Source organism: Suricata suricatta, chromosome 2 (genome assembly GCF_006229205.1).
Source record: "Suricata suricatta isolate VVHF042 chromosome 2, meerkat_22Aug2017_6uvM2_HiC, whole genome shotgun sequence".
NCBI classification, from domain to species: Eukaryota; Metazoa; Chordata; class Mammalia; order Carnivora; family Herpestidae; genus Suricata; species Suricata suricatta.
In genome coordinates, this window is record NC_043701.1 from 58,759,804 (window position 1) to 58,784,934 (window position 25,131).

Genomic DNA, 25,131 nt, shown 5'->3' on the forward strand with positions numbered 1-25,131 from the left:
CTCCCCTGCTCACACCCTCTGTCTCTCTCTCAAAATAAATAAGTAAACATTAAAAAAATGGTATTAGGCATCTGAGCCAGTTTACTAGGGTCATAGTGGGGCCTCAGACCACCCTAGGAGGGAGATCCACGCTATCCCAAGCCAGAAGTGGTTGTCCCAGACTCGAGGTCATAACTTAGGTCCTGTACTCTGTCTGCTTTCCACGTCCACATTGTTGCATTTCTGTATTTCTCCTTTGTACTACATAAAATTATAATGAATTATTAGTCGCTTTGCCACTATCCTGTACATTCTTTAAAGGATAAGGAGTTATCTTTGGTAAACCCAGTGACCAGCACTCATTAGACTTTTCCTAAATGTCTGTTGCATCCTGAGTGAGTGAGCGAATAAATGAATGCATATGACCTAGTAAGTTTGATGAGCGTGTTATTTCAACACAGTTGATACTTAACCACATATGTACTAGAAACTGGGCAATCTAAGGCCTCCAGTTTCCAGCGGTTCTGCATACTGTCTGAAATTCTGTCTAACATCTAACATACTGTCTGGAATGCACTCCTGAATTCAGATGGCCAGATAACAAGTACTTTTTAGTCAATTGTATGTATCAACAAAACAAAAAAAAATGTATTTGACCTGTAAGAGATTTGTATTAAGAAGTTGATTGAGGGGTGCCTGGGTGGTTCAGTTTGGTTAAGCGTCTGTCTCTTGGTTTTGGTTTAGGTCACAATCTCATGGTTTGTGGGTTCAAGCTCTGCATTGGGCTCTGCACTGACAGTGCAGGGCTGCTTGGGGTCTCTCTTCCTGCCCCTTCCCCACTCACATGCGTGCGCACATGCACGTGCACTGTCTCTGTCTCTCAATAAATAAAAATAAACTTAAAGAAATTGATAATAATGCACCTTATGTGCACTGACCACTTTTATAGTTGCTTCTTCAACCGTGTTGATAAATGTATTGGATTTATATGAACCAATTTCAGCTCAGTCGATTTTCAAAATCTGTACTTAATGAAAAAAATATCTTGCCTGTCTATTAGTTGATGAAAACTTTTAACCTTTTAAAATTGGGTCCTAAGACATTTTCTGAAGAAGAAATTTGGAAGTCCATCAACTTCTTCTAAAAAAATAAAAGCAGATGTTACCGTCTTCTCACTATAGAATCTGTAATCTGGGGGAAGAAAGTGAGACCCCTGCTCTTTGAATTGTGCCCCTCCATTCATATCTCCCTTTCTGAGGAAATGACATTTGCTTCCAGGAAGACGGGGCTGAGTCTGGTTGACTCCTTAGACGGACACCCACACCCCTGACCAGCCACCACCCCGGTGCCTCCTCATTCACGGAACTCAGGTGTGGGCGTGCCCCTCACATCCCAGGATGTTTGCGTTTCTAACACTTTCAACCCCTCTGGCATTTTCCGGTCTAGGAGTGTTCAAAGAAGGCCCGCTGTTCTACCTAAAAGGGGAGCCTCAGAAAACTACAGCTCTACCCATGACCCTTGCAATATGTAAAACTTGCTTTAGAACATCGTATAGACCTTTTAGAATTTTTCTCTCTGATCCACTGAGAAGAGCCACTTGCTGGTAAATGAATTCAGCAGAAGTCGGTTATGTTTTAAGTAGGTTTTTTTTCTTAAGTTATCTCATGTTTTCCACTGAAAGAGAATTTTGAATAAAATGAATTAGAGCTGGTTATGGTAGAAACATGCCATTAAAAATAATCAAGTCAATAATCTACCTTTTTAGAACTTTGGAGATGAGCGCTCATGTTACAGATCATTGAGACTTCTTCATAAGAGATTATCTTTCATCAGGATCCATTGTGTATATCCATCTGTGTATTTGCACAAAAATACATCATTTTCCTTGCTCAGGTACATAATGGCATCTTAAAGAAGATATTCTTTAGTAACTCACTAAGGATCTCATTCCTTTATCCCTAGAAATGAGAACTTTATAAACATTTAATCATCTTAGAATTATTTTCTTATATGTTTACTTAGAACCTGAAAAGAACTATTTCATTCTATATTTACTTATAATCTGAAAAAGCTAGCAATTTATAAAAGGCAAATGTGCCTGCCACGAAATGCATGCCAAACACGCTGTGTAGTGAAGGTCATGATACAGGTTCACCTGTTCTAATGAGAGACTCAGAAAATTTGTATCATTTTCTATTAAATACACAGTTAAGAACTTAATTTTTTTAATGCCCCCACCAACGAAATCTTTGTTTAAGAAAAGTGTTATAGATGTTTAGTTTTATAAATGCTTTGGTGGTGTTTTGGTGCTTATTCTAATTTAGATGGGAAGTGGTTAATTAGTGGTTAATTAAGGCTTTATTATTCAAAGCATCTTGACCCCCTCTTGTTAGTAATTCACTTCTGGCAGAACAGTTCTGTCTTTTTCTGGTTGTCTGCCTTTGTGGGGATTTGGGTCATTGTTGAGAGGGGAGGTGACTTCAAATGATGGCTGGTTGACATCTTTAAGAATCCCAGTCAAACTTAGCTTGTATTGCCTGAAATCCCGCAATCGATAATATTTGGCCAAAAACTTTATAGAGTTCTGACCTCACATCAGAAACCCTTTAAGAAAGTGGGATCCAGTGTTCAGGATTTGAAATCACCACAGCTCGTAAATTCTAAAACTAATCATAAGCCTTTATGAAACTGTCGTTCCTTCTAAGGAAGATACAGAGGTGGTAGGAATTTCTAACATTGACAGCAATTTAAAAAGACCATAAAACTCATTTATGTTTCCATTGTGCCTTATAACATGTGCTGTGTTTTCATGTACCTTATTTTTATTTAATTTCTACAAAGGCACAGGTAGGTGGATAAAGTCATTTTATCCCCAACAAGCTGAGTCTTCAGGAATTGAAAGAAACAACCCAGAGTCTAGAGCGAATAAGTCAGAGGGTCCAGACTTGGAAGTTGGATTTCTTAAGTTAGGTGCCCTAGTCTTTCCACTATGGCCAGGAATCATTTCTCAGGTTTAAAACGTTATTTAAAATAATAACAACAGTAATATTGATAATCCTTAGTATTTCAAGAATCATGAAAGACATCAGTTTTTTTTCATTTTATAAATGTTTTTATTTTTAATATTTTTAATGTTTATTTTTGAGAGAGAGAGACAGAATGTGAGGAAGGGAGGGGCACAGAGAGAGGGAGACACAGAATCTGAAGTAGGCTTCAGGCTCTGTGCTGACAGCTCAGAGCCTGACACAGGGTGCAAACTCACAAACCGTGATGTCATGACCTGAGCCAAAGTCGACACTTAACCAACTGAGCCACCCAGGCGCACCTGTTTTTATTTATTTTTGAGAGACAGAGTGTGAGTGGGGGAGGGGCAGAAAGAGAGGGAGACAGAATCCGAAGCAGGCCCCAGGCTCTGAGCTATCAGCACAGAGCCCAACATGGGGCTTGAACCCACGAACCGCGAGATCATGACGTGAGCCGAAGTCAGACACTTAACTGACTGAGCCACCCAAGCGTCCCAAAACTAAATTGTCAACAGGTACTAGTTTTTGTTTCCAAATCTCATTTGTTTATGCCTAGAATAGATAAAAGCAGAATATGAGCTGTGCAGCTATGGAAATTTATACTTGAATTTAAGATCTCCCTCATATGTAATGGCATTTGTAAGGTGGCAGTATTTATGAATTTGAAGAAATAAAGCTGAGAGATGCAATGTTTATGGATTCCCATTAATGACCCTCAAAGAGAAGACTGTATAAACGATAGCAGGGTCAAGGCTGGGTGGAAATTATTATTTAATTTATAGATGATAAAGTTCTTGTTAGTTACTCTCAAATTTCTCACTCGGTTCCTTGCCTTTATACTAAATCAGGAAAAGGAAAATTAAAACATTACTTCTGCATCATTTTTTACCCCATTTCTGTCATTATTCCTTTTCCTTTTATTTTTGCTATAATTCTCCCTTTCTGTGTCTGTGTCTGTCTGTCTCCCTTCTATTGGCTTTTAAAAGCTTACTTTCCCACTCTTTCCTCTAGAGGGAGCACTGTGGCCCAAGAACATTCAAGAATCTAGGGAAACATGGTTTTATGCATTGTGTCAGTAATAGAAAAATTTTTTGTACCAGAAATACTTTCTGTTTACAGTTTGCTCAGAATTTGTAGAGATTTCTAGAGTCTCTGCCCTCTCATATATGAGAAAAGAATAATAATTTTAGATACTGTCAGAAACTAGTCCTAAAACGTTTAAAAATCTGGGAAAACTCAAATTTCAGAAACTCAGATTATCTCTGAGCTTGGTGTTACATATCCGCTTGCATTCCAGACCATTCTTCACTTCAGGCTTGCCCGTAGACAATTCTTCCCACATGACTTGTCATTTTTGAATAATATCCGAATATAGCTTCTGGCAGCGCCATGCTGTGGAACGTTCTGCAGTGATGAACGTGTGCTGCCCTGACAAGACAGCCAGGCGCCACGGCAGTCAAGTGGTCGAGAAGCGTCTAGAGAGGAACTGAATTTTTAATTTGGATTTAAATAGCCACAGACACCAAGAGGCTCCTGTCTTACCTCAGGTGAGCCTTCAGGCTGTGAAGTCTGTGTGGTTCGAGACAAGCCTGTTCTTGAATCCTTAAGAAAAGGGGAGACGGTTTTGTTGGAAACTTCTGGTACTTTAGTATCAGCAGATTTCACAGTGTAAAACTTCTAGATACCTTTTGGTAAAAAACTAAGCGGTATGCTCTTCAGTCACACCGTCTTCCTCTAAACCTTCTACCTATCCAGTCCTGTCCCAGTGTCTTGTTTAGCTGTGTGCAGCATGGTCTCATCCAGCCATAAACTGTCCAACTTTGTGTTGGAATGGTCCCAGGTCCTCTGGACTTCGTTTTTTAATTCTTTTTTGCTGTTTCTTTTCACTATTTAACTTCTCACATGTGTATCCTGTCTCTGCTCTCACATCATCCCTGAAGGGTAAGGAATCCATAAAAGAATATGGATTCCTTACCCTTCAGGGAAAGTTCTGTTTTTGATGATTTGTGTATGGACCTGACTGTATAGACATAAGGTAAATTGTGTTTTTAATCAAAACAAATGAAGATTTTTTACATTAGTTAGGACTGGGTTCAGCTATGAGCAGTCAAAATCCTAAAGTAATAGTGGCTTCAACAGACCAGCAGTCGAGGTCTCTGTCACACAGAAGTCCGGGTGGCAGAGCCCTGTTCGTCGAGGCCACCACACAGTGTTTTCTCTGGGCCCCTCACCTTGTAGGACCTTGAGCTGGAGGTATAAGGTAGTATCATTCATGTTTCCAGGAGAAGATTGGGTGAAAGCACTAAAAATAAGAAAAGAAAGCGTTGACTCGCCTTGCTTCTTAAAGAATATTCTCAGAAGCTGCCATGTTGCTGTCTCATGTCTCTGGGTGACGTCAGTCACACCCCTGTCCTGTGGCCAGGAAGGCGTGGAGACTGTTCTGTAAATTCAGAGCAGTCACACACTCACCTGAAATCTTATTACTACAGAAAATGGGTAAAGGATATTGGGGGGCAACTTGGCTACCTCTGCCACATAACTTTAGAAAAAATCTTTTTTTTAAGAGAGACAGTGCAGGTGGAGGAGGGGCAGAGAAAGGAAGAGAGAGAATCCCAAGCAGGCTGTGTCCTGTCAGTGCAGAGCCTGGTATGGGGCTCGAACCCACGAAGCCATGAGATCACGATCTGCTGGGAGATCGAGTATCAGATGCTTAACAGACTGAGCCACACAGACGCCCGGCCACGTAACTGCTTAAGGAATCTTGTGAGCCATCTAGTTAAGAGTGTTTCCTCTTCACTGTGACCTTCCAGTCCTCACATTTCCTCGCTTAAATCATTCGAGTACCTCAAACTCCTCCCTAATTTCACTGTCATTCTAAACATTTTTTTTCTCCCTTTAATGTTTGGTACAGGGTCCCTCCTCCTGCTCCCCCAACATTGATTTCTATGATCAGCATTTTTTCCTCCCTTTTATTGTGAATCCCCAACCAGAGACACATTTAAATCCGTATTCTACACAAAAATTGGAAGCCAAAAATCAAAACTCCAAACCAGCTCATCCTGTCATTTTCTGAGACAGGCCGTTAGCCTGAAGAGCTGCTGAACTTACACTGTTCTTTATATCACCTTGTCCTTGTTTTTAAAACAACCATGGGCCGTTGTTTTTAAATGACTGACTATGCCACCCAGTAATCTGCCTCCTGAAGCCTTTTAAGCCTGCTCCATCTATTAAAAACACCACCACCACCACGTCCCGCACACCCACTAGAAGCCAGGCTTCGTGCCTGGCACAGGTCTTGAGTCACACGGCCCTGGACTGCACAGAGCAGCGGTCGGGAACGGGTAGCAGCCCAGTGAGTCTGCGTACGGAAGCAGTGTGCGGGCCGCCAGGAGGCTGGGTACTGGGATCTGGCTTGTGGTGCAGCCCGAGGAATATTTGTCCTGAAGCACTTAGGGGTGGAGAGGGTAGTGAGGGCCACATTCAAGGCCGAGGGACCACAGTAGAGGGGTGAGCAGAGTGTGAGGCGCTGCTGTCCAGACAACAGATTGTGGATGTCTCGCAGGCCCCAGCAACGGTTCTCGGTGGTCAGAGCACAGCGGCGCAGTGGGAGGGTTACGTAGGTACATAGGTGGGGTGGGAGAGGAGATTTCCGGGTGATCTCTCCCTATACTGCCCCCGGGTTCTGATGCCATACCCCTTCCATGAACCAGAGCCCGTGTCCCATGTCTGCACATGGCCCTCCAGTCATGCTTCCCTGGTCATGGGGTTGTGTGCTGTTGTGTCTTTGGGAGCCTCCATGGGGCGGCCGTGTGCTGCCCCCACTCAGAGAGCACCCCCCCGCCCCCAGTGTTCCTGGCAATATCTTTATTACTGTCCTCTTTGCATCTCCTTCCAGCCTGGTCCTGATTTATAGTGCCCAGCAGAGACTATGGTAAATGTGTGCCAACCCATTTCCAAGTGTTCAAGTATTTATCAACACGGTGTGTCCTTATTTTTGTGCTCAAGGAAATGTGGTCTCCTGTGGAGTCCCTCATTTCTTGATCTCTTTTTTGATCCTCCTTGATGATCAGATACGGTTATTTCCCCTTAGCTTTTGGCAGACCCTTCCCCAGTGTTCGTTTCAACGCCGTGAGCTGGCAGGAGACATAGCGTGTCTATGTGCTTGTTCGTGTATCAGACCAGGGAGCTGTGTGGTCTGCTCGTGCTGGGAACGTGCCGCGGTGGACAGCGGTGACTTCCCGGAGCTCCTTCCGGTGGAGGGACAGGGAGCTGATAGCAGTGACCTGGAATTAGGTGGTGAGCAGTGCTCCCAAGAAAACCAAAGTCACATCGAGAGAAAGCCTGATGGGAAAGTCCTTCTTATCTGCCTTTGCTTATGGAATGTTCTGCATTATCTCAGATATGTTAGCAGTTAAATTGTGTTCAGTCTGGCACCTGAGAGGTGAGTGAGGACAGCCACCAGCAAAACCTAAGACTTGTGTTTTGTCCACTTTTTTTGTTTTTAAATGGAGGCAATGGAAAAATTCTCTGAAACTTGTATATGTAAGTGAATCTATTAATATTTATTCTTGCCTGATAACCCAAAGTAACATTTTTACCTGTTCTGTTTGAAGGCTCTTGAGATCTGTCAACAGAGAAATTTTGTAGAAGAGACTGTTTATCTTCTGAGTAAGTAGCTTTTGCTCCCTTTGGTCCCTGGTAAGCTGCAAAACGGGGGAATTGTGTCCTGTAAATGGTCTGAAAATGGATATCAGTTTTAGACCATAGACACACAAAGCTTAGAGCCTGTTCTTGATAAGAATTTAATGTGGGGCGCCTGGGTGGCTCAGTTGGGTAAGTGTCTGACTTCAGCTCAGGTTATGATCTCACAGTCTGTGCTGACAGCTTGGACCCTGGAGCCTGCTTCGAATTCTGTGTCTCCCTTTCTCTCTCTGCCCCTTCCCTGCTTGCACTCTCTATCAAAAATAAATAACATTAAAATTAAAAAAGAATTTAATGTATGGAAAAGGAGACTTGGCTCAGTAGAGAAGGCGGTGTTATTTAATTAACACTATTGAAATAAGTTTTGTGTAATAAACCAGACTCTATCAGCTCACACCTCACAAGTAAACTGTAGATGGGTTAGCAAGTTTGTCCATTTTATTTGTCAGCCTATTTTACCATGATCTTGGTAGAAAATAATGTTTGTTGTCAGTAGTCACACCTTTAAATGACCAAAGAAACTGCAGCTGACTATGGATGTTTTGGAGAAAGGAAAACTGTTTGGTATTATCTAGTTCTGAATTGACCCTGGGCCTCTGGCATAGCCTCCGTATGTGTCATAGTTTTTGTATCGAAGGCACAGAACTTAGGGTCTTTCCCATTCTTCCTAAATGAACCACTTGCATAAAAGCAGGGTTGATTCCTAAAGGTTTCCCAAGGAAGCTCTATGCAGACATTTGTGGTATAAGCACAGAATTCAGACATTAGTTGTTTCTCCAGCATCTCTTCACAGAAGATACTCCAGTCGGGTCAATTTTTGTCACACTGTCTCATTGCCCTAGCAGACAAGGAAGTAGAGAACTTACAAAGGGAGACATAATCTCCTTTTTAAAAAGTTATCAAAACTTAAAAATCCTATACATATTTTAGAAATTAACCATTTTTAAGACCTAACCAGCAGGAATAATATTTGTTGGGCCAACAAGATGCTATAGAAGCTACAAGAGATTGGGATCTCATTTTATTCCCAGGCCAGCTGTTATCACCGGATAATGGTGGCTCAGCACGGGGAAGATTTAAGACCCGGTACTGGTTCCTGCCATAGGGCAGGTGCTTGCTGTCCTCCTCTGAGTAAAGCTTTCTATGTGTACCGTAGGCAAGACTCCTAGAAACTGTTGAAGCTGTTAAAATGCCAATAGACTAATGGGCAAAATGTGTACAGATAATTAACCAAATAGAAGCATAGCTGGTAAATGCTTTCATTTAATGACGGCTATTGGAAGGCTTTTGCCTGAACCTGGAAGAGAAGGAAACAAGGTTGTTGATAGTCAAATTTGCGTTTGGCACAAAGTGTATCCAAAGAGCAAACCCAAAGCTACCTCAAGAGGCAGAATGATTCCGAGGCCTTTACAAGTCTTAACTGTATCTGGGTATGAACGTGTCCAAAAGAAATACACGTCTGTCAGAGGGCATCTTACAGACTGGGTCAGACTTCAGCTCTGCCACTCAGTAGCTGTATGACCTTGGCAAGTTATTAATGTTTCTATGTCCTTTTCCATAAGATAGAAATATTACTGGAACGTATCTGATAGGAGGATAGTGTCATCGGTTAAATGATGTTATTTATGTGAAGCACTTAAATGAGTATTCAATTCAGCACAAAGGAAACACCCAGGAAATAGATTAATTATTTCACTATGATATAAATAGTAAAAGCTAAGTCACATAAGAAAACATTAGCCTTCAAGACAAGAGATACATAAACAAGAGATAGGCTGTATCTTTAAAAATGTTTTATGAAAACATCCTCAATGAAGTATTTCTTGTATCTTTGCTAGGCCGAATGGGCAATAGCAGAAGCGCCCTGAAGATGATCATGGAGGAATTACATGATGTTGATAAAGCGATTGAATTCGCCAAGGAGCAGGATGACGGAGAGCTCTGGGAAGATCTGATTTTATATTCCATCGACAAACCGCGTAAGCAAGAAAGCCCATGTGCAATCGGCCCTTTTTTTTTTTTCTCAATACAGCCAGTTACGTCTGCAGTAGGAATTATCTCAAGACCCACTGGGTGGAAAATAGGGCCAAGTACCTGTGATAAAAAATAGGCTAAGTAATTGTAACAACTTCCGACTTCAGGTTCTCCTCCTGTGCGGAGAAGCCTGGAGCCTCGGCACTTTGCGTGACCTGAACGTGAAAAAGAACAGGTAGTTAACCTGATGACATTCATTGTGTCCCCATGAACGCATTATAACTCAGAAAATGGGATCTGGCCTGGCTTGGTTTTGTTCGGTCTGTATACAGGGGCATTTATTTCGAAAATGTCAAGCCCTTGCCAGTGTCTTTTTATGGGTCCCCTAGAACTGTCACTGGACACCGACAGCCTTGGGATATTTGCTGTGACAAGTACCTGGTCTCTCTGTCCCGTAGCTCCAGGAGCATGAACGTGCTGTCGCCACAGGATTATGTGCCTCTGGGGCTCCCATTTCAGAAAGAAATATGGAGTCACCCACCAGTAACCCAAGCCCTCTTTTGAAATCTAGAAATGGTTTGAAGTCCGCTCCCTTCCCTTCATTATTTTAGTAAGAAATTCTGTCTGTTTCAAGTTTTAGAAACTGCTCTTGGAATTGTCTTTTCTTAAGAGATACAGGAGGATAATGTTATCCAAGTCAGTTTCCGATGTAGGTTGTCACATGCACGTGCATCTTTGAGAATCTAAACCAGCGCGAGAAAGTCATAATTACAGACCTACAAGGTGGCAGGCGGGTGAAATAGAGCACGTCGTGACCTAGCCCGCGGTCTGGCCTGGGAGTGAATTTGGGCCTTTAACTTGCTAGGTGTGTGGCCCTGGATGAATCAGTTAATTACCCCATTTCCCTTTTCTGTAAAATGGGGGCAAACAACATTGCTACCTTGCAGAACATTGGAGAGAAGTGTGGGAGAGCCGGGCCATGGTGTAAACGCTTGGTAAATGTGAGTTGCACCCCATCAACACTGCAGTTTGTGTTCTGAAGTTCTCGTCTCTTCTCTAGTGGTTTTTAGCTCGTGTGCATTCTCCCTTATGTCATGAACTAAAAGGAAAGTTAGTTTTTGAGAGTTCAGAAATTCAAATGTTTTCAGCACTTCCTTTAAAGGAAATAATTTTGGGGGGCACCTGGGTGACTCAATCGGTTAGGCGTCCAACCCGTGACTTTGGCTCAGGTCATGGTCTCATGGTTTATGAGTTCAAGTCTTACATTGGGCTGTGTGCTGACAGCACAGAGCCCACTTGGGATTCTGTCTTCCTCTCTCTGCCCTTCTGCCACTTTCTCTCTCTCTCTCTCTCTCAATATCAATAAAAATAAACTTAAAAAAATAATAAAGGAGGGGCACCTGGGTGGCTCAGGTGGTTAAGCATCCAACTTCGGCTCAGGTCATGATCTCACCATTCATGGGTTTGAGCTCCACGTCGGGCTCTGTGCTGAGAGCTTGGAGACTGGAGCCTGCTTCAGATTCTGTGTCTCCCTCCCTCTCTGCTCCACCCCCACTTGCACTTTGTCTGTCTCTCAAAAATGAATAAACATTAAAATAAAGAAAGGAAATAATTTTTTATTTGAGTCATTTTTGGCCAAAAACTGCACTATGTACATTGCGTATGTGCTAATTACTGCCTGTGCTGTTTTGCAGCATTTATTACCGGCTTGTTAAACAACATTGGCACACATGTGGACCCAATTCTCCTGATTCATCGTATTAAGGAAGGAATGGAGATTCCCAATTTGAGAGATTCCTTGGTTAAAATTCTGCAGGACTACAATTTGCAAGTAAGTATCCTGTCTTGGACAGACGAGCATGGGGGGGAGTTGAGCTAACTCCCGGATAAACATTTCTAGGGTTATTTTCGATATCTAAGATTTCATTTGGATAATTACATTTTCTTTCGGCCCAGATATTTATTTGGGAAAAGTTATGGAGTAGAGAAACGAGAAATCTCCTCCTGTAAGGAAGCCACTTAATGGTTTCAACCATCCCCACGTTTTCTCTCCTGGATGAGCATTCTTCCTTTTATGTGGTTGATGGAGTGTGGCATTTAGAAGGGTGAGGGGTAGTTCCAGTTTTAAGTAGAATGAGTATTGTGCCCCCTGGGGAGAATAAAAAACATGTTTTTCAAATAATCTTTTATTCCCTTAAAGTTACTCAGTAACCCATAGCCTGAAACGTGCTGAATACATGATTTTATTTAACTTTTTGTCTGCTTCCCAGACTAGTACAACCTCGTTATCTGTAATAATTCAGAACTTGATGAGAAAAGCAATGGACTGCCTTATTTTTCATATAAATAGTTACTATGCTAATTACAAAGCATCGTCATCTTTTCTTGAAAAGGACGCCTAGCAATTACTATTTCCCCGGGGTGCCGGTAGCTTCCACAGAGCTTAAAACTGTTGAAAGCATACTTCTTTAACAGTTTGGACTCTTCTTTCTCAACTTCATTTGAAAATGAGTTTTTATTAGAAAAGGGGGAAATTCTGGAAACTCAAAGACTGCACAGGCAGAGCCAGAGGATGAGGTTGTGCGGAGAGAAGTGGCTAGCAGGTTAAATGAGGAGGGGGGCACCATGACGAGGGTGTGTGGGGCCGCTGGCCACTGTGAGGGGCACCGAGTGGGGGCTGCCCGCTGCACTCTGGCTGGTGGGTGCAGGAGAAGAGGAGAAGTTAAGGAAGACTGATGGCATCAGGAAGTCGAGTGACAGGTGCAAAGGCATGACAAAAGGACAAGAACATGGGGCCCAGGAGTGGGCTGCAGTCACATTAATATTCCCGAAAGGGTTCTCGTGAACCTGTTCAAACAGCAGGTGAAGGTTTAGGGTCATTGGTGTGGAATTAGTCCTGAGACTGAGGGCAACAAGTCCTTTCTGAGGCGCTGAGGGATGGGGTGGGAGGGCGAGAGCCAGGCCCCAGCAGCCTCCGCGAGCTGGGAGGCCAGCCTCTCGGTCCTCTGGGGCTGTAGTGCCGGGTGTAACAGCTTAAAGGAGAAGAGATGTTCCTGAAGGCAGGACTCGAGGACAAGGGGCCATTCCTTGGAGGGCCCATGGGAAGTCGGGGTCCTGGGAGAGATGGGTGTTCGGTACAGGGGGTAGCAGAGGGTCTGTTCTGTGGCAAGCTTCGAGATGCAGAGAAACTAGGAGGCTGCAGACAGCCCTGGGAGAGGTTTTGGGACAGAGAAGGAGCCGGGCGGGAAGGAGAGAGAACTGGGGATGGGTGAATAGGTGAGCATTGCGGGCGGCGCCCCAGGGCTAGGGGGAGGTGGTCCATGGGGGAAGTATTTCCCAAGTTCCGAGGTGGGAACTGGGCTTTGGGGAGAGTGGTTTCAGCGTCCAAGCTCCTAAAACCCTGGGTGTGAGTTAGCCCGATGCTGATCGTGTCCTCCAGGGCTCTTCCCAGCCCTGGGTGGGCTCAGGACCTGCTCGAAGTTCCACACCCAGGTGTACTGAGAAGTCATTTAGGTGTGGTGGCCCTGAGCACCTCTGCCCCCTGGAAGGTGACAGAATGGTCCGTCCTCTGTCCTCCAGCTGACAGGTACATTAAGCATAGCCTCTGGGCTGGAAATATGCCTTACGTTTTTCCCAGCCTCTCTAATGCCGACAGACACACCTACTAAATCCCTCTTACTAGGCTCTTTAATCCAGAGAACGCAGCTCACGGCCCCCACTGGATTTAACTCCTCATTCATGTTTTCTGAATAAATTTGCATAGCTCAGAGCCAGCCAGGAATAAAAATAAATTATTTGATGCAAAATGAATTCCATTAAAAAATCATCTACTAAAACAGCTGCTAAATCAATAGTTTATCCTAATTATGTTTTTAAGTGTACTGAGCGCTTTTCCTTAAGACATGTAAGTGTGCGGTCAGTGAGGAGTTGAGCAGGCTCAGGGTTACTTCACCAGTGGATCCCGTAAACACGACCAGGGAGTGGCTGCTGGGATGAGATGGGGGCCCTGGGGAAGGTGGCAGAACCCCCAGGAACTGCACCGGGGTCTCCCCTGGTGCTCAGACAGCTCATTGGAGGGTGCAGAGAGGAAACGCTGAACTCGGGCAGGTGGTTCAAACAATTCCAGAGGGGCGGCGCTCCCTCCTTTTATGTGAAGAAAGACTTGAGAAGGTTTTTTATACAAAAGGCTACTGTCTTTCATTAATGGCCATTTATTTTATTTCTCCAGGCAACCTGTGAAATAACTTAAGCCTGTGTCTAGATTACAGAGCATTTGAAATTCCCAGAAAGGTTTCACATACATATTTTTGACTCTTGTCTAGTCTCTTTCGTTTATGCCATAAAAGTGTATAATTTTTGTGTTCTTGAAGGATAAAAAATGGCTAGTCCCATTAATCTCCCAAACTAGGGGGGAAATTGTGCAGACCCACGTATTTGTGCAGACCTGGAACCTTCTCTGGCGGAGGCAGGGTGGGGGGGAAGGCCCCTGGCAGATGCCGTGAACCATTCAGTAAGCATCAGGATCCATGGTCAGACGTCAGGGGCACGGCTCCTCTGCGCTGGGAATCTCTCGGGCAGATTTACAGTAAAGTATGCAGCGCTCTAAAACATCTTTAGGGTACCTAGGTGGCTCAGTTGGTTGAGTGTGTGACTTCAGCTCAGATCATGAGCTTGCTGTTTGTGGGTTTGAGCCCTGCGTCGGACTCTGTGCTGACAGCTCAGAGCCTGGAGCCTGTTTTGGATTCTGTGTCTCCCTCTCCCTCTGTTCCTCCCTTGCTCACGCTCTGTCTCTGTCTCCCAAAAATAAAGATTAGAAAAATAAAATGTCTTTGGCTACTGAGAGTGCTTTGGGAGATCACTCGTTCGCCAAACGCTCATTGGAAACAGAAGGCAGGAAAAGTTGTGGGAGAAAATTTAAGTATCTCTTTTGGTTTTAAGATTTTATGTTTTCAAACCAACTGAGCCGCCCAGGTGCCCCTTTCTTACCTTCCTTTTTTGGGGTTCAGATGAGTTTATTCTTGTTCACAGTACATAAGCTCTTCATTTCATTTCTTCCAAGAGGCATTTTTTAAAAATTTATAGATCTCTGAAATAAACTTTTAAAATGGACTTTTCCTCTCAAATGATTTCCATTTTGCCTCATAGCAGCTTTTAGGTGTCATGGGTGACCTATGACTACCAGCTGTAGCTTCTTTAATCAGTCTGGCATGTGTATACTTCACATTGTAAACCAAATATTGTAATATTGTTTTTGAACTCCAACATGAGACCTTAGACCCTTTCTATTTTTTTCCTTACTTTTCTGCATTTCATCATCTTTGATGATAATCCCAACAAAAAGCAAAGCTTTTTAAATTAGAATTCAAATCCCCATAGCATCATAGCCTACCTGATGGATTAGAAATTAGGCAAAATGGTTTCCCCGGCCAGCTCCGGAATCGTACGGGGCTTGTAAACCCAGGTTACTACCTGTCATTTGCAATTCGAATGGTATACCCCACAGTATGAACAGGGCAATGTCAGCAAAAAATTCAACACTCAAAGAGCCTTTTAAAATAAAAAGATCAGAAACTAGGCAATTTTTCTGGCATTTTTCCCCATAGCAGCTGTTTCTAATGAAGCATAATTTCACTGATGTACAATTCTTTTATTGCTTTATAAAATATCTACGAGTCTGGTGTTTTGCACTGGGATCATGATCAGCGATGATGGACTGCAGAGAACTCAGGAAAAACAGGGAGACTAGAGTCTCATGTTGGTTTTCAACAGCCGTCTTACATTCTTCTTTAAATTCACAGTAGAAGGTGTGCTTGTAACAAACTGAGTCTAGATCCTACAACTGGTTGTCTTGAAAATGATGGAAGTGTCAGAGTAACACTAGAAAGCTTAGCTCTGGGGAGAACACAGTGTCATGGTAAGAGAACAAGAGTCGTTGAGAACAATGGGTGGGGAGAAAGAGAGAAGGAAAAGTCCCATAAGAAAAACGGATCTCTGAAAGGTCATGTTGTACTTGCTAAGCAATAACACCCACAGACACTTTTTGAGATGAAAGCTTGATTCCATTATGACATTGAGGAAAGATCAGCGGTTTCCTTCCCTTGGTGACATTCTGATATGAGAGTCTAGTCTGAGATGTGGATTACACAGAAGGATGAAAAGTGCCATGACAATCTCAGTATTTCCAAGAACTGGAAAACACTACGTCAGACTCAAAGGCGTTATTAGCAAGTCTCATTTAAAACAAAGACAAAACTTTGCAACTTTATCCCTCTGAGCCCTAGAGTGGAAACAGCCTAAGTGTCCGTCAGCAGGAGAGTATACCTCCAGATTGCTGCCTCTTGGTCACAAATTGGATGCTGTATCTCCAGGCCTCACATCCCCATTCCAGGCAGAAAGATACAGGAAGCAAAGGGCTCTTTCCTGATGAGGCTTTGCTTTTTTTTATTTGGGGAAGGATCGCTTTCCCAGCCTCCATGTTCATCTCATTGGCCAGATCTATGTTGCATGAGTCCTAGCCAGCTGTGTGGTAGAGATTTGAGTGTTTATTCTATATGTTTGCTGTATTTTGAAATTTAAAACAAAGTAACCCAAAGTAATGGCAGACAATATGTTCAAAATGCGAGTGGCGGTGAGTCAGTGGCGTTCCGGTCATAAAGACCTGGATGGCAGGAGAGCGTGCGTGTGCCCCGTGGACGTAAATAATGCCCGGTTAGCAAGGCTGGCAAGGCGATCGTGGAAGGTCAGGGTCCACAGGTGGGAGAGGGCTGCGTGTGATGACCTTGGAACGTGGGAGTTGTCGGGAATCATGAAGGTCAGAGAGGGTTGAAGAGAACTGAGTTTGACTCCACCACCAATATTTTAATAAAGGCATTCGTGGGAAACACCAAATATCTGTTTTTAAGGTTGAAACTGGTGTCCATTACAGCCTATTTCTCATGAGTCACCAATGGCGGCTACAGCAAATAAGCCATGAGCCTAATGCCTTGTCACGTCTGGCATTGAAAATAGTACTTGTGTGGTGCTGCAGTGTTCTTGTATGGTCTTCACTCACCCCTCTGATTGCCCTCGGAGTACTACAGGCTTTGGGGGATGATTGATTCCTTTGAGCAGATGGTAGCCGCATTTCTTGCTATACCTCCCTGCCTGGTATCACGTAAATGAGAATCACGTAGACCGTCTTTGTATTCTTCTGCTTTGGAGCCTTGGATTTGGGGCAGATGAAGTGGAAAGTGACTACTAAAGCTGTATTTGTATATTGTCCCTTCTTCTCCCGGCTGAGTGCCTCTGAATACTGAAGTTTTTCCTAGAAAATGTCTTGCTGTGGGCAGACAGATTGTACCTATTTAGAAAAAATGTCATCCTGGTGAAGAAATGGCTCCTTCTTAGTTTGCAGTTTTTTTTGGTTTTCTTTTTCAAATTTGCAGGCATTGTGGCTTCTGTCTATACTGCCAGGTCTGCCCTTCCTCCTGTATTATTCATCCAGGAGGCCATCAATACTCACTGAGGGTCAGAGACAACTCGTTTTGAAACGTTGTACCAAAGATACGTTGACACTGTTTTTCTTAAGTTTTTATTCTGCTATTGGAGGCTCAGCAGCTTTATATGATTGCTTATTTTCTTAAAGTTACTGACATCAATATTTTTTTAAGTCTATTTTTGAGAGAGTAAGAGAGGGAGAGAGAGTGAGCATGGAAGGGGCAGAGGAAGAGGGAAAGAGAATCCCAAGCAGGCTCTGTGCCATCAGTATGGAGCCTGATGTGGGACTCGAACTCACAAACCATGAGAGCATGACCCGAGTTGAAGTCAGACACTTAACCCACTGAGCCACCTGGCCACCCCTGACCATATTTCTTAGATCACTTTCTTACATTTTTCTCTTCCTGTGTGCTTTAATGGTACCCATTAGAGTTTTAATGTCTGTTTTTAATGAATCAAAAATCCAATTTAGTAGCATTTTAAAGAAGAAAACATCATAGGCAGTGTCTCGATTAATGTAGAAATAGTAGAGCTTTATTTCCTGCTCATCAGTACTAGAAATGGCAGATATAGAACTTTGGTCTGGACATCAGCTCTGTTTTCTTGAGTATTTGCTTTTGTGTGACTGGGGAGAAGGCCTTTGGGTTGCATTCACCCACAGCCCGTGCTGTCCAGGGTTTCAGAGGAGCACGTGTTAGTGTGGACCCCAGGGGGTCCAGTGGCATGAATTGAAAACCTAAAAGCAAGACATGTACGTAGGTTCTAGAGGTAGGCATGACCTCGGTATGAAGAAGGGCAGGATGCACCTCTGAGAGTAGCATTCACGGCGACCCAGAGCTGGATTCTGTGAATTTCTGGGGTGGTTACATCTGACTGCACAGACAGGTGCAGTAAGAGCCCTCGAGCCAGAAGAATGAGCCACGGACACTACCAGAGAGCCTCTCTGCCCTTGAGGCACTGAGTGTCCCCCTCTAAGAAAAGCAGCAAGTTCTGGTTAAAATAAAAAGGCAGCTGGCATAAGCACACCTCCTATAGCCCCTCCCAATGCCTAACAAAACAGGAAACCCAGAACAGCCTGGAAATTCCCACCAGGGCCCATGGAATGGGGTGAAAGGTAGAGCGGGTCACATCTCCATGCTGTGCCCAACCAGGTGGGTGCCACCCACAGTGTTGGCCCACGCCGTGCGTGTCCTGACTCGTGAGGCTGTGCGGGGTCCCTGCCACTCCAGGCAGCAGGGGAGAAAACACGTCACTTACACAGTAGCAGGAACAATGCGTAAAGAAAAAGCGCAGTGCTGGGATGAAGAAAATGGGTCTTGTAACGGAACATGAACGTCTGCGGTCATTTTGCAGTTGTCCACCCCTAAAGTCACCAAACTGGAGGGCTAACAGAGACACTGGAGACTCATAGCACTACGCTGAACAGCGGGGATGGGAAGAGGGACTGTGGCCAGGAGCAGGCTTAGGACAGAGATCATGTCTGCTTAGTTGCTCTGTGTCCTGTTCTTGTCTGCGATATGGACCCCATATAGATGAGTGCGACGGAGAGATGGGTTTGTCCCATGGAGGGTTCTGGAATAGCAGGTCACATAGGGGGCCAACTGCCAGGCACCGTCTGAGTTAGGAGGTCCTGTAAGATGACGTCAGGGTAATAGAGCCTTCCTTGCCAGACTTCTGCATCTGGATACAGTTTCACAAGCGCTACAGAACTACCTTATGTTAAGTGCAGCTGTGACCCAACAGAGGCTGGGAAGGTCGGTCTGAAGGTTCCGAGGGAGGAGCGTACCGGGGGCCGGCAAGCAGTGAGTGCCTCATTGTGCAACTTCAGACAGCAGTTTTCTGATCCCCAGTGAGAGGGTTCGCCCCTGTGTTTGAGTCTTCTAGAGATGGTTTTTTCGTGGTTTTGTTTGTTTTTGTTTTTGATTTTTTTTTTTTTTTTTTTTACAACGAATGCATTAGATCCTGCTTCGTGAAGGCTGCAAGAAGATTCTCGTAGCAGACTCTTTGTCCTTACTGAAGAAAATGCACCGGACTCAAATGAAAGGCGTCCTGGTGGATGGTGGGTAACATTGAAATAATCCTATTGGAATCATAGGCCTAACTTTCAGAAGAGACAGAGCAAATGGAAAGACTGTTTAATCCCAAGTGTGTGTGTTTCCTTGCAGAGGAAAACATCTGTGAGTCGTGCCTTTCCCCTATTCTTCCATCAGGTAAGATGGTGGCAGGAGATCCCCCAAATATGTGTTCATGAGAAGTAGAATTAAAGTTTTTTTAGTTTTTTGAGTGTGTATGTGTGTGAGAGAGAGCATGCGCGCAGGGGAGGGGCAGAGAGAGAGGGAGACGCAGAATTGGATACAAGTGCTGTAAGTACAGAGCCCCAGGTAGGGCTCGAACTCACGGTGAGATCATGACCTTAGCTAAAGTCGGACGCTTAACCGACTGAGCCACCCAGGCACCGCAAAATTAAAATTTAGAAGTTAGCATATCTGTAACTTCTGAAGTAATCTGTGTAGGGAAGAATTTCAGCCCATAGCCCTACTCAATTGCAGAGTGGTGCCACCATTTTGTAAAGCAGAAGCGCTCACCCTAGAGTGAGTGTGCATTACTTACCCAGAAGGCTCGGAAAAGCCCAGAGCACTGGTCCCGCTCCAGTGCAGAGGCGGTAGGGCAGGACCTAAGAATTTGCACTTGCAGCACGTTCCCGGATGATGTAGATCCTTCTTCAGGGGCCATTCTCTGAGAATCATGGCTTTAGAGTAAAATAAAACGGAAAAACCACCATCAACACGTTTCAATTCCATGGGAGAAGAATCGTGTGTATATTGGAAAAAAATTGTACTTCTCTTTAAACTATTTCCTAGCCCTGTGGTTGCAGGTACCTAAGTTATCCCCCATTGCAATAGAAACCTACTACCTGCTGCCTCATCAGAACGTAAGCATGTGTTTGTTTATAGTTGGTAGATCCATATATCGTCATGTGTAATTGGAGCACCTTACGTAAGGATAGCACAGAAGAGGAAACTCCAGAATTTGAATATAGAGATTAAAGCAGAGCTGTTGGGATGCAAAGAAGTTTTTTGATACAAATTCAGCACGGAGAAGTACTGAGAGAGCTAGCTGATGGAGGACTTAGTCATCTGTAAGGGATAATAGACCAGGAACATGAAAAGTCCATTCCACCCAGGGTCTTTTCTAGAGGAAATGGGTCTGAAGTGTTCATGTTAAAAACCGCAGTGGGTGCAGGAAAAATGAGCTTTCACAGTGCAAGGTCACAGCCCAGGATTCTAACCCCACTCTGCCTTCAAGTCCCTGAATGGTCCTTGCCAACGCAGTAGGTGAACTGGAAGCACTTTTCTAAAGCCACAGAATGGACTGAAGGATATGGTGTATTTGGTGTGTGTGAGGGCATAGAGAACGGAAGAGGGGATGTGCACACACATCCTAATTTAAGTCTTAGAGAATGAGTTCAGGAGGGGCAGAGAGAATCCCAAGTAGACTCCGTGCTGTCCGTGTAGAGCCTGATGCGATGCTTAGTCTCACAAACCGTGAGATGAGGCCCTGAGCCAAAATCCAGAGTCAGACACTTAACCGACTGAGCCCCCCAGTATCTCCCTTTTACCCCTGATCCTAATTTTTAAAATACACGAGGTTGCATTTGCTGGGAAGCTGTCCTGTTTGTGGTCATAACTGATGTGGAGGCCAACAACCTCCCACAGCTCGGTTGTAGTGTCCGCTGTGCGTGGCTCCCACCACCCCTTGCAGCGCCTCCAGGGACTGTGTCATCCTCCTATGGCAGCTCATTGCTGGGACATCAAACCACAGCTGGACTTTGTCAGGATCGATTCTGAAATTTCTCGATCTGCCTGTTTCGTTGAGTTCTGATCTCTCTTCTGCCCCCAGACGCCGCTAAGCCCTTCAGCGTGGTGGCCTTCCACTGCCGCCACATGTTCCACAAGGAGTGCCTGCCCACGCCCAGCATGGTGAGTTGGAGTCAGACATATAGTGACGTGTCAGCCTGTGGCTTCTCAGGCTTCTTCTAGATCACAGAGGAAAAGGACTTTATTTCTCAGGTGTAAAATGCTTAGTCTACTACACGGTAGTGCTGCCTGCCTTCTCCGTGGGTTTGTGACCCACGGTCCCCCAGGGTCTGGAAGCAGATGGTCTTCCTGACGAATGGCCAGAAGGTCAGCAGTCGCCTAACGCTGGGTTAGAGTGCCTGTGTCATTTGTCACTTCACCTCCTCATGTAGGCATTTTCTCTTCCTCAGGAGGACAGAGTATGAGGTAAACCACATTCACATCACTTTCATTACAGTATATTGTTATAATTGTCTATTTTAGTAGTTATTAATTGTACTGTGCCTAATTTATCCTAGGTAGGGATGAATAGAAAAAAACTATGTTTAGGGCTTGGTACGTCTGCGGTTTCAGGCAGCCCTGGGCGTTTTGGGACATACCTCACGGATAAAGGGGGATTACTGTGCTAAACATTATAAAATCGAGTGAATTCACGTAGGTAAGATTGATGGCCAAGCCATACAGATATGAGATACCATGTTGATAGTGTACCTTTTTCAGCCTGATTTCTATATGATGACACTTTTTAGTATCAAGTCATGTCCCCTGTGTTCCCCCTGGTTTTGCTGTGGGGGATTGAGTCTCGAGTGACAACTGGCGTAGACAGAACCCTCTGAACCAGCAAAAGTCTCTACGAAAAGGAGGGACCTTTTCTTGTATCCTCCTCACCCCCTAATGTTCCATAAGATTTCTGAATATGAGAGTAGAAAGATTTTTTTTAAACTTTTTGTTTATGTTTTGAAAACAGAGTGCAGGTGGGGAAGGGGCAGAGAGAGAGCAAGGGAATCACAGAATCCGAAGCAGGCTCCAGGCTCTAAGCTGTCAGCACAGAGCTCGATGCAGGTCTTGACCTCACAAACTGTGAGATCATGACCTGAGCTAAAGTCGGACGCTTAACCGACTGGGCACCCCAAAAGAGCTCCTTTGTTAAAACCTGTGTCCTGTGATCACATTTTTAGAACTCGCCCACGCAGTTCTGCAACATTTGTAGCGCCAAGCGCCGCGGCCCCGGAAGTGCCATCTTGGAGATGAACTAGCCGGTCCCGTCTGCTGCCTACTCCTCCCCGCGCTCTCGGAGACGGCGTCTGCAACAGTGGCTGCATTCGTTGTTCAGAGTTGTACGTGTTCACGTAAACTCACAAAAGATGTGTGCATCTTTGCCTGCCTGCTAAAAGCTTTCCTCTCTGCAGGTGCTGAAGTTAGGATTGTCCCCATCCCTGCCTTGGGCTCACAGCCCACATGCCACCCTTGGCTGGGCTCATTCTTCTTTCTGTTCCTGAAGTGTGAGAGTTGGAAATGAGTTTCTAGATCCTAGCAAGACTGTTTGGCCAGCACCCTGAACCTGTTTCCACGGGCTCCGCTACCCAGCCCTCACTTTATGGGCATGGCTTTTTTTGTGTGTCATCCACTGTGCTTATAGGCATTTACTGAAACACTGTGTGAATTGTCACTTAGTCAAGGACATCTGGGAATAATACCATGATTTGGCTGATGTCATGCTGTTTCACGTTGACCAATCACCTGTTCTGTGTGTCCTGATGACCAGCCGTGTCTGGCCCTGGCAGGCACTCCGTGTTTGTAGACTGAATAAATGTTCGCTTATTCCCACTATGAAAGGCTCCCTGGTAGCAAATTCTGGCTCCCAAAGAACAGAGGAGAGTTTCCATACCTCAGAGTGGGAGGTGTCATGTTTGGGTTCTGTCAGCCAGGAAGACGAGGGGGAGTCTCCGGAGAAATGGGACTGTCCAGTGACAGAGCATGGTCGGCCCTTGTGGAACGTAGCAGGTAGGATGCAGGGACAGAATTCGAACTTGTGATGGTCTTTTAGCAGTTGGCACCATCCGTCCTGGGAGATGCTGCCGACTTCCTGCCAGGGGTGGAAAACACAGGCTGTCACCACACTTAGTCCCAGAGACGCGAACAAATGCACCTCTCTGCCCCCAGAATAATGCATACTGAGCGCATACCAACACCGAGCCTCCCCCGCCCTTCCCACAAGCACCTCATTTCATGCTCATGGTGCCCCCACAAAGGACATACCACGTCCCTCGGTTTCCTGTCAGAGCAACTGGAACATTGGAACGTTATCACGGTCACAGAGCACGGCTCCATGTAAGAAATTGGGGCAGTGGGAGGCTGGGGGGAAAATTCAGGGGAGACACAGGGCAGGTGGCTGCAGCGGACTCTGGACATTCTCCAGCGGACAACAGGCTCTTCCTGTTAGGCTGTAGCTGCCAAACTGGAAATTCCTCAGCACCCCTCCATATCTCATCCCCTTGTCCCAAGGCTAGTGGTCTTTCCTGCTCCGTTTTCCTTCTGTTCTAACCAGAGAAATCCTTCCTTCACAAAAAGCCTCACAAGCAAGCCCAGTTTGTAAACACAGAAAACGCAAAGCTGCTGCCCTTACTTTGGGGAAGAGAAGCATGACTGTAGAGGGCACTTCCCACCCGAGCCACAGAAACCATTCTGAGTGTGAAACAGCCAAGTTCAAGGTTCTTGGTGAGAGCCCTTTTTTTATGCTTCTAGCCAAAAGGATTTTTATATTAGTTTAAGAATGAAAAGTTCCCAATTTTTTTAAGTTTGAGAGACAGCATGAGCTGGGGAGGGGCAGAGAGAGGGAGAGAGAGACTCCCAAGTAGGCTCTGCATTGTGAGCACAGAGCCTGATACAGGGCTTGAACTCACAAAACTGTGAGATCACGACCTGAGCCAAAACCAAGAGTTGGACACTTAACCAAGCGAGCCACCCAGGCACCCTAACAAATTTTTAATTTGATGGTTATAATGTTAAACTATGTATTTTCATATCTAAAAACAAACATTTGAGCAATTACTGTGGGCCAGGCATTGTTAAAGGCACCCTGTTGGTATTACTTCTTCATCCCAACTCTGAAATAGGAACCCGCAACCCCTCGTCTAGCAGAGAGGAAGCCAGAGCACATAAGGGCGAATCCGTCTAGGCACGTGGCAGGCAGGCAGCCTTCAGAGGCTGTGATCCTAACCACTGTGTATCTGATCCTTTAAAATTATATATAAATATATGTATGAATATGTATATGTAAATATATATGTATATAAATATATACACACATATATACAAACATATATATACATATAAATATATACAGATATTTGACCCACTGTGGCTGGCAAATAGAAAACAAAATCCTCAGGGCACCTGGTTGGCTCAGTAGGTTAAGTATCCAACTTCAGCCTAGGTCATGATCCTGCATTTCGTGGATTCGAGCCCCACGTCAGGCTCCGTGCTGACAGCTCGGAGCCTGGAGCCTGCTTCAGATTCTGTGTCTCCCTGTCTCTCTGCTCCTCCCCTGCTTGCACTCTGTCCCTCTGTGTCCCAAAAATAATGAAAAAAATCCTTTCTAGTCCTGGGGGTTTATCATAAAGTGGCCAGTGACTTAGTGAATCATTGAGAGGACAGAGGAAACAGATGCAGGGAAAGCTCACTGGAACACCTCACAGACCCCCCGCCAGGGCACCCCCGGCCCCCTCGGTCAGAGGACAGGAGCATACAAACCCCCACTATAAAGTAAACTGTGTCACAAAGTAGGCACATTTCTCAGTTTCTTTTTATGCTCATTCAGCACTGACTGAGGAATTATGTGTGCACGTCTGTGTAGGAGACTGTTGTAGGTGCTAAATATCACACCAGTTTATTCTGGCTTCTCTGAGACTCAGGCCATTGAAACGCCACCGATCTTGATACTAGGCAGTCCCTTTTACTTCCCAGACACCCATCCTGGGCTTGCAGCTGGAGGTCACTTTATACAATCTGGAAAGAAAAACCTTTCCTTCCGCACGCTGGGCGAATTAGAATCAGTGTGATGTTAGGAGCACAGGGAAGAAAGGAGGGAGAGTGAAGAACGCGGTCTCCAGAAGCAGGGA

The 25,131-nt window shown here is 44.8% G+C and overlaps 1 protein-coding gene across 1 annotated transcript in view; it reads left to right on the top strand.

Moving 5' to 3' along the window:
- Positions 1-22,840, top strand: part of VPS41 (VPS41 subunit of HOPS complex) — a 168,745-nt gene extending 145,905 nt beyond the window's left edge. The window contains exons 23-29 of the mRNA XM_029926759.1: positions 7,616-7,670; positions 9,542-9,682; positions 11,372-11,508; positions 19,113-19,212; positions 19,319-19,363; positions 21,054-21,133; positions 22,189-22,840. Coding sequence (XP_029782619.1) covers positions 7,616-7,670; positions 9,542-9,682; positions 11,372-11,508; positions 19,113-19,212; positions 19,319-19,363; positions 21,054-21,133; positions 22,189-22,266 — 636 coding nt within the window. The 3' untranslated portion in view covers positions 22,267-22,840. The remainder of the gene's footprint in view (positions 1-7,615; positions 7,671-9,541; positions 9,683-11,371; positions 11,509-19,112; positions 19,213-19,318; positions 19,364-21,053; positions 21,134-22,188) is intronic.
- Positions 22,841-25,131: the final 2,291 nt, after the last annotated feature.